At 52.9% G+C, this 9646-nt stretch overlaps 1 protein-coding gene across 10 annotated transcripts in view; it reads right to left on the bottom strand.

The window, feature by feature from the left end:
• Positions 1-5890: 5890 nt before the first annotated feature.
• ABLIM3 (actin binding LIM protein family member 3) overlaps positions 5891-9646 on the bottom strand; it is a 110479-nt gene continuing 106723 nt past the window's right edge. For 7 of the 10 annotated variants that reach the window (XR_004646787.1, XR_004646790.1, XR_004646793.1 and 4 more), the window contains 2 exons: positions 7099-8505; positions 6111-6173 (listed from right to left, as the gene is read on the bottom strand). Coding sequence is in view for 3 of the 10 variants with exons in the window: in XM_034778705.1 (XP_034634596.1) it covers positions 6060-6173; positions 7099-7179; positions 8498-8505 (203 nt within the window). In the remaining 7 variants the exon portion in view is untranslated. Of the gene's footprint in view, positions 6174-7098; positions 8506-9646 lie in introns of all 10 variants that reach the window. The other 3 variants (XM_034778705.1, XM_034778706.1, XM_034778707.1) reach the window with 1 other exon arrangement.

The following is a 9646-nucleotide window of genomic DNA, read 5'->3' as shown; positions in this document are numbered from 1 at the left end:
CTTTTGTGAGGTTCAAGTGTGCAAGGGGTAGAGGTCAGCCCCCAGCCAGTAACACTGACCCTGCTGGGCTCCTGCCTGCACAGACAAAGGGGCTGGCATGTTTTGAGTCCTCCACACCCAAGTGTGTGTTCGGGGAAAGATGGATTTGCAGTGTTGTCTACCCAGAATAGATAAACATGGACAGTGTCAGTGGAAACTCCCCCCGAATCCCCAACACTGCTTTCCCTATGTTTCCAAGTCATTGTGGAAATACCAGCTCTGTCCAGAGAAGTTCAGACTCTCAGGTCTGCTGGTACCTCAGCCTCTCTGCTGAGATTGCAAACACGGGGGCCAGTTAATGTTTCTCCTGGCAGTCATTTTCATGATGTGCACATTTGTTTGCAGAGAACTCCCAGACTCATCTCACAGGACCTTTCAAATCCTTGTGACTTTTAGGCACTACTACTCCAGGACCAGAGCTGAATGAGTGATGCAGAGGCAAATACCTCTATAGCCCATTAGCACCCCCAAGAGCCAACTAGCCCCCAGGAGCCAGCTGCCTTCCCAGACACGCTCCCTCCCCTGTGCTCCCTCCCTAACCCCATCTGGGAACCCAGATTGCTTTATTTTCTCAGAGCACATTGGGTTTGCTGCAGCTAAACTGCAAATAGATCTTTTCCTCCAATTCAAATTCTGGTTAGTGGTGGAAGGCACACGCAGGCCACAGCCTTCAAAGCAACTATAGAAATGGCCAGCTGGGCCCAGACAGGCTTGTGGTTGTGGCCTGCAAAGCACTAAAATTAGCAGATTAGAACCAGCCAGAACAATGGTCTTCATGGAAAGATTTTAATGCCCCCACCTCACCCTTCTCCTTGTGGTGGCTGAACTCCTGGGGGAGCAGAGCATAAGGTAAACACTACTTGCTGCAGGGATTGGCTCCTTAGAATTCAGTAGGCTGCCTCACTGGAGAAAAGATCTGATGGGATGGGAATATAGCCTGTACTGCTACAGACATGGTGAACACAAAGGTGACAAGGAGACAGCCCTGTCTGCTGCCCCCTTAAGGTATATCCAGGAACAGCACGTCTGCTAATAGCATATTCCGCCAGCCAAGGAAATTGCTCCCAGTGTGTTTGGTAAATCTTCTCGAAGCCCTGAGCAGCCCTGCCAGATTTTTTGCACCTTCCTTGCTTTTTGAGAGCAGCTGCCTCCATTTGTCCTTTGTACTTTCATTATTTTTTTCTACCGCATGACCTTTCCGGTCAACCTCTCATGGGCCCAACAGAGTTTTGCCATTGATTTCAGTGGGAGCTGGTTTGGCCCACCAGTATTCACACATAGCTTGTTGCTGGGTGAGCCTAAGTGGATGGGGTTAGGTAAGTGAAGGAAGGTGCTTTGCCTCCATCATCTTGGGCCCTTTGGCATGCTGGCTAAAATCTGTGTCTCCCCTGCTGAGGCTTCCGTTCCCAATTTACCCTAAAGACGAAGGCCTGTGTGGGAGAATAGGGCCCTTTTTCTCCCCTGCCACGGAGTGAGGAGCAGGAATACCACGGCCAGAGGGCTCATGCTGCATGCAGTACAATGACAATACAGTGGGACAAACTACAAGAAGAGGGTGGCAGGGTGCTGGGCTTCAGCTCTTCCCTTTTGCCCATCCTCCTGTAGGGTCACACAGGGGCGCTCCACAGGGCAGCTGCCCCAGGGCACACCACATAGGTACAATCTTAATAAATAGTAACACCCAATACCAGCACCTAACAGATGGCAGCCCTGCATCTTTCCCAAGAGATCCTGCACTTCAACTGAGTCTGAAACGAAACGAAACAATTAGCTGCAAACTTCTTCCATTTTGACCGGTTCGTGGGGAGGATGTTTCCTGGCAGGTTTCCCCTGGAAGATCACAAACTTGGAGGAACACCATGCCTCCCCCTAGGAAAGAGTTTATTATTGTGCCCCCAAAATAAATACGAACACTGCCTGCCAGGAACAATTATATTCTGCCAGCGTGTACTAGTGGACTGATCACAGGGCTGGGAGCCAGGGATTTCTAAAACTGGCTCTGCCTGACAGTCCACACTGCATGACCTTCAATAAGTCACTTAACCACTCCGTGCCTCAGGTTCTCCACCTGCACCACAGAGATAAACACACCTCTCCCACCAAGGGGATGTGAAGAATATTTAGTTAGTACTCATAAAGTGTTTTGAAAATGAAAAGTCCTCTGTGAGTGCTAAGCAACATTATTAGTATTTGAAGCTTTGAATCTTCTAGGGATTATCACGGGAGCTGCTGCTGGAGACAGAGGTTTCTCATAGCCCCAAATAGCTGAGCTTGATTTAGGGAGATGCAGTTTTATGTGGGTGAAATCATTATAAATACAATTGGCTGCACTTACTGCTGTGCTAAAGTAGACAGAAGCAATTACCAGCACAATATTGCACTCTTCACTTCATTCCACAGCCCATTCCATGCTGAGGTAAAAGCTTAAAGACTCATTGCTGCTTGCTGAAGACATATTTTCTTCCTGCTGCTCCAGTCTCATGGTGTCAGCCAGGGGGATATACAATGGTGCCATGTACCATCACAGCAGGGCAGAAGGGCAATGGGTCAGAGTGGGTAGTTCCCCTGTCACACATTGGGAACCTGATGCCAGTGCTCTGTGTATTGAGTTTGGTGGCCTCAGCCTAGAACAGGGGTCGGCAATGTTCGGCACGCGGCTCGCCAGGGTAAGCACCCTAGCGGGCTGGGCCAGTTTATTTACCTGCTGACGCGGCAGGTTTGGCCGATCGCGGCCTCCACTTGCCGCGGTTTGCCGTCCCGGGCCAATGGGGATGGCGGGAAGCCGCGGCCAGCACATCCCTCGGCCCGCACCACCTCCCGCCGCCCCCATTGGCCCGGGACGGCGAACCGCGGCAAGTGGAGGCCGTGATCGGCCGAACCTGCCGTGTCAGCAGGTAAATAAACTGGCCCGGCCCGCTAGGGTGCTTACCTTGGCGAGCCGCGTGCCGAATGTTGCCGACCCCTGGCCTAGAAAGTAACATGAGGCAAATGCAGCACAATCAGCAGCAAGAGGCTGGTTCTCCCTGGGGAGAATTCAGCACTCACCCGAGGATGGCCTCGGTGGTGGTGCTCACCTGATGAAGGGGATGAAACCCAGCAGATGATAGAAACCAGCATGGAAAATTCCCAATACAGGTTTTAAAGATGATCATTGGCGACAGAGCTGGAACAGGCCCATTAGGTTATGGAGTCCTTTCACTTTGCAAGAGCAGAAAATTATCCTCACTCCCATAACAGAGAACATAAGAACTGATACGACACTGGAGTGGGAGCTTGCTTTGCTGGGCATGGACCGGAGAGCACAGGGTGGGCACTCCTGGGACCTGCCTGAACATTCACTCGAGAGCAAACAGGAAATCAGAGAAACATACAAGACAACAGGCAAATGGATTTCTGTTGAAATAGCATATTAGTAAAAACATCAAACAAGCAACATAGCTCTACAATTTCCCCCAGAGTTAGAGAGAGTCCTTGCAAATGTCTTTATTACCTCCCTCCAAGAGGCTGCTCTAGCAATTTGATCTGGGACAGGGGACGCTACTAATGGCTGAGAATCAGGAAAACTCCAGCAGACAAAATAAAAAGGGGAGATGCAGCTGATTCAATTTCTAACAACAGTCTAGCATGCCTCCTTCCGCCTCTCATAACCAGCTACTTCCATACCCGCTTACAATCTCATGAGTAGACTCCAAACAGACTCTAAACCAGCTGCTGCTACTTCAGGACAATTCCTAACCAGAGAGATAGGGCCTAAGTTAGAGAGTTCAAAGTTAGAGCAGCATCCCAACTCCCCCAAAGTCCAGGCCTGGTTGGATCTGGGATTTTGGTTCAGGCCCACTTTGACTCCTTACAGCCACAAAACCCCTCTGCAGAGGTGCTCTTAGGGACATATCCACCCCAGATCTTGGGCTTTATGCAGTACACTTTGTAAAGGGCTTGGATCTGTTACTCTGGTGTAAAATTACCAACAGTGGCTTTGGATGTGGGAAGAGGGGGACAAACCACTGGTCTGTTATTTGCAGGAGGTGAAATTTTCAGGTATGGGTGGAAGGAGCCTGTGATTTGGAAATATGAAGGTTGGGAAACCTGTTTCATAGCACAATCCTGACAGAATGACTCCCATGATCAATGTCAAATCACTCTGCCATGGCCTCTTATTAAAGCACCACCCCAGTGCCAGGGAAACTAGTGACAAATACTCCACCCAGAGACAGTTCTGCTTCTACTGCCTATATTTCCTTTCCCCTGTGCTTTAATTCCCAGGGACTGTTTTCAGGCAGTGCAGGAACACGTCTCTTGGAAGCCTCAGTTGCTGCTTATTTATGATCCCTCCTTCTGAAGTCATAATCATCTGCTTGTGACATCACAGATGGCTCTGTGGAGAGAGATGTGATGTCACAAGCAGATAAGTACTTTTGGGGAGGGGAAAGGAATAAGCAACAGAGGAATGTCAGACCCTGATGGGCTGAGATCCTGTTTGCAAATGTCCCCAGTATTTAAACAAAGAACAGGTGAAAGGAGATGCTGGGAAGACAGAGTCTCTCAGCAGGGACTGTCCCCCTGGCTCTGGCTTTTTGGCCGCCCCAAGCAAAAAAAAAACCAAAAAACCTGCAACGCGGCCGGAGCGCAGGTGCAGGGGGACCGGAGGGGGGAGGGGGAAGGAGGAGGGAGCAGGCGAGAGAGAGAGAGAAGGGGGCGGCCAGGGCTACAGCAGGGGTGCTGCCACGCGGCACCTCCTGCTGCGTCGCCTCCTGCCGCGAGGGCTCTGCTCTGGTCGGCGGGGAGGGAAGGAAGAGGACTGCCCTGCAGGGCACTCTGGTTCTTCGCGCCGTCGCCCCCTACAGGGCGGCTCGAGTGGAACAAGAACAATAACAACAACAAAAAGCGACCGTGCCGCCCTAGGATTGGGCAGAATGCCGCCTCCAACAATCTGCCACCCCAAGCACCAGCTTGCTCAGCTGGTGCATGGAGCCGGCCCTGCCCCCTGGAGAAGGCTTTGCAGTTTGCCATGTCAGGTCGGTGGCCCTTTAGATAGGACAGGGGGACGATAGGCTCATCAGTGAGCCCTCTGGAGCGAGAGATGGCGCATGTTCCAGTCTCTCAGCTCTGGGCCCTGGAAGTGTTGCAGATGACATATCTTGTAATGATCCCCTATGATTTGTATTGGCAATGCCCTACGGGGCTCGGCAGCTTCTGAGCTCCCCTGGCAGCTGAGGATGGGATGGGATGGGAAAGCAGGGGAGGGAGAGAACACAATTGTGGCGCTGCCAAATTGGGCCATGTTATTTCTACCAGATGCCAACACAGACTAGGCCTGTAGGGAGGGAGTCTATGTTAGCAAGGGGTGAGATGGTCCAGGCCAGCTCCATTCACTTTCCTCTTTCAGTACAAGCCCACCGGGTAGGGCTGACAAAGTGGGAGGGAGACTGCTGCCCCCTCCCCCAAGCACTGAGAAGAGAGGCAGTTTAAGTATACCAGGAACCCTCTGACTATCAATGGCTAAATTAGATGGCAGGGCCCTGCCTGCTGGGAGTTTCAGGAACCCTGGTGGGAGAGAGGAAACCTCTTCCTCTGGCTCCTGAAGGCGCCTGGCCAGGCTGTGCAGCGTGAGTGGGTGATACCGGGCCAGGAGCCCAGGGTGTGAAGGGGCAGGGGACGGAAAAGGGGCCAATCTTTCACTGAACATGTGCTGCAGATACCCCCTCCTCCACTGGCCTGGGATTTACAGCCACTGCAGGTGAGGGTGGGGGTCTGGGATGGCCTGAAACTCTAGAAGGTTCAATACATAAACAGTCTCACACCCCGCCCCCAATCGCATTAGAATAAAAAAAGAACATAAAGGAAACAAAGAGCATAAAAATATCGGAGAGACTTCAATTCACTCTACGGAGTTCCAAAGAGAGTGGCCGTGCCTCCTATTGTACAATAGAGAGAGTTATACAGAGCTTCAATATAGAGATCTTTCTATATATATATATATATATATTTATAGGTATGTATATATTTATAGTGTATTGCGTTTAAAACAGCCGTGCCTGCTTCTTCAGCTCGTTCCTCTTCCACAGGGCCAGGCGGTCGAACTCTGCAATGGTCATGCTGAAGATCTGATAGAACTCGTCCTGTGACAGGTGGCGCTGGGGGGACAGCAGAGAGGGGCATGAGGCGGAGCGTACGGACCTGTGACAGCAAGAGGGAGGGCGGCTGCCATGGCTCATAGCTGACAGTGCCTGTGCAGATGCCATTGTGACTCTGCGTGAGCATATGCAAGCGACTGCCTCTGGGTGTGTGTGTGCGCACGCCTGTCATTGTGACTATCCAAGTGTTATTGTGTACAGCTCTGTGTGTCTCTGTGTATGTGCAATTGTAAGTGTGACCAGGTGCAATCGTGACTCTGATGAGCACACACGAATGCCTGTGAGTGTGCGATTGTGGCTGTGCAGAGCTGAGCGTGTGCGATTGCGGCTGTGTGTGAGCATGATGTGTCTGAGTGGGATTGTGTGTGAGTATCTGTGACTGTGGCTGCGTGTGAGCATGACCGCGTGCTAGCGTGTGCGTAAGTGACCCCCTTCCTCGGCCTGCGGTTGGGGCACAGATTTGCACTGCCAGTGCCAAACCCCGAACCCTGGTGATCTCTCACTCTCACCCAGCACTGGGGGCTTTTGTTGGCTTCAGGCAGCCAGCCCCCAAAACGGGTCAGTGACCTTCTAGCCTGAGCTTTTCAAAGGAGGGTGGCTTGGGAAGCATCCGGCATGGGGGATCCCCTCTGAATTGTCCCAGATCTCGACGGGGTGGGGAGGAGTGATAGCTTTGGTATGATGCTGTGCTCCACAGGGTGATGTCCATGCAGACAGCATTAACTCCTGCTCCATCTGCAGGGAGGTTAGGTCTGAAACACCTCAGGTCTCCATGTGGGAGATGACATCTAACAGGCAGGTGGGCAGCTACCTTTGCTCCATTCATACTTCCTCCCCCAGCCCTAGCTGCACTGGGGGAGGAGGGATACAGTGTCAGAAGGGAGAGTCCAGTGGTATTCTCCCCAGCGGGGAAGGCTTTGCTTACCTCTAACCGAGTCCTGTCCACATCTTTGGGCAGCTGGTTCCTCCCCCTGGTGGTCACCATGAGCAGCTCGTAGGGGTATATCTGCAGAGAGAGACGAAGAAACGCTTTGGGGTTGGTAGGCTCTCTGAGCTGTGAGCCAGGGAGCAGTCCAGACGGGCACAGCTAGAGGGAACCCACAGCAACAACACAGTGGCTAGTCCTTGGGCCTGTTCTGTTTGGCTCAGGGATGGTGCTTCGCGGGGGCCACAAAGGTGCAGGCCCAACTCCCACAGCAGAATGGAGCTCACGCTGACACTGCAAGGCAGGGATGCTGCTCTGATGGAGCGGCTGCCCTGAGGGGCGACACTAACCCAGCTCCCCATCTGCCCATCTCCAGGCAGAAGGCGAAGACTGCTTGGCTTGTCACAGAAGCCAGTGGTTCCCAAACTTTTTACTCAGGCAACCCACCAACTGCATTTTGTCTTTTTTTGCAACCCACCATTACGTACATGCACCCTCTGCCCTGGCACCTCAACCCTAACCCCGGCCCAGTGTAGAGGAAAGGCCTTGTGGGCAGGGAACGAGCCTGCCCCCTGCAGCAGTGGCTCCTGTCCCATGACGCTGGGACCAGCTCCCTGCTCTGGGTGTTGCGACCTGGCACACAGGGTTGTAGCACCACTCGGGTTCGGTCCAGCTGGTGGTGCTGCAACCCGTGTGCCAGGTTGCAAAACCTGGAGCGGGGAACCGGGCCCAGCCCTGCAGGACTGGAGCCAACAATATGGGGCGAGTACAGAACAGGCTCAGAATCCATCTCCCCAACCCCTCCAGGGTCTCTCCTCTGCACCAGGCCGGGAGAAATGTATGTTTGCCTAGGCCAGAGCCCAGTGATGGGTTAACCTGGTTCTGGATGTAGCGATCCAGCTAAAACCTTCTTGGGACCCACTGGTGGGTCAGGACCCACTGTTTCAGAAACACTGGTGTAGGCGATGACCTAGCATCCTACCCAGCATCCCCTCTCCACATCTAATAGGTTCAGCCTCCACAGCTGGGTGGGAGCTGCTGCTGCTGATCCCAGCATGACAGCTGTGGTCACCCACCTCATCAGTTCTTCCCCCAGCATGCACCTTGCTGCTGGGCAAAGCGTTTTGAGACACCTGCAACGTAAACCATGCTCAACTGCAGCCCATTCTGTTGGAGCTGATAGCAGGAGGGACAGGATTGAGGGAAAGTGAAGCCAGGGCATGTCTGAGGAAAGAGAAGGTGTCTGAAAAGGTCTCCGTTCAAACATGGGCTCTGAGACCAGCCCAGGACACAAGAGATGGAGGGACAATCTCCAAGGACCCTGCCCTGGTGGCATTCGGACATTAGATGGCATCACTGACTGGATGGCAGCTGTTCCCCACTCCAAGGAGAGTCTTACCTTGTATTCTGTAAGGAGAGAAAGAGAAGGAAAGAGACAAGAAACGAGTCAGTCAGCAGCCTCCGAGCTTTCCCTTTGCCATCAGGCGAGAGCCCCGACTCCCCACAGGAGACACGGCCCCACGTGTGTTCTCCCCTTGTCTGTCCTGCCTCTGGCAGCTGCTCCCAGGGGGCTGGCCTGAGGGTGGGGTTACAGTGTGCAAGCTGCTCGCTCTCACGCCCACAGCTCCTGGAATCCCACTCATTGTTTCGAACGCAGCTCAGGAGGAAGGGAGGCACCAGCAACACTAAGGACAGCTCAGCACAGCTCCATTGAGAGCGCTGGTGAAGTCAGGGCCTGATCCTGCAGGGTGCTCAGGGCCCTTCCCCAGCATTGACTTCACGGGAGTGGAGGGTGCACAGCTGTCTGCAGCATGGTGGGGCCTATGAGAGACGCTGCCAGGTGCTTTAGGCCAAAAGGTACTTGTTGCTTTTCAGAGGTTTTTAAAAAGCTTTTCATAACATGAGCCCAAGTCATCCCTGCGCTGGGGCTGAACTCAGCACTGGGCAGGGGGGGCAATGGTGGGTCTACACCAACTAACCTGACCCTGCTGCTAATGGCCCCTAGGCAGGCGGGAATAGCCAGGGCGCAGTACTGTTCAATGAAGGGGATATGAAATGCCCCTCATATGCACTATGTGCTGGGGGCAGCCCAGAGTCGGCTATGCTGGCTCCCTGCCAGCCAGAGGGAAAGTCTCTGTCATGAGAATTCCCGGGACGATGGATCCACCACCATTGCAGCCCCTTGATGCAGAGACGAATTGGGCCCAATATTCATAGGAATAGTTTCATTACAATATTTTTGCATTTCAAAGGAAACAGTGCTATGGCTTAGCTTTAACCCTTCCCCTGCTGGGTTTGCAACCCCAACACTGCAGGAATTTGCTAGGGGATGAGAACTGGAAAGAAAAACTAACTGGATAGTGACAGAACAAGAAGCGATGGTCTCAAATTGCAGTGGGGGAGGTCTAGGTTGGATATTAGGAAACACTATTTCACTAGGAGGGTGGTGAAGCACTGGAATGGGTTACCTAGGGAGGTGGTGGAATCTCCATCCTTAGAGGTTTTTAAGGCCCGGCTTGACAATGCCTTGGCTGGGATGATTTAGTCA

This window comes from Trachemys scripta, chromosome 8 (assembly GCF_013100865.1).
Source record: "Trachemys scripta elegans isolate TJP31775 chromosome 8, CAS_Tse_1.0, whole genome shotgun sequence".
NCBI classification, from domain to species: Eukaryota; Metazoa; Chordata; order Testudines; family Emydidae; genus Trachemys; species Trachemys scripta.
The sequence above is the reverse complement of the archived record's forward strand: the minus strand, read 5'-3'. Positions and strand labels throughout refer to the sequence as shown.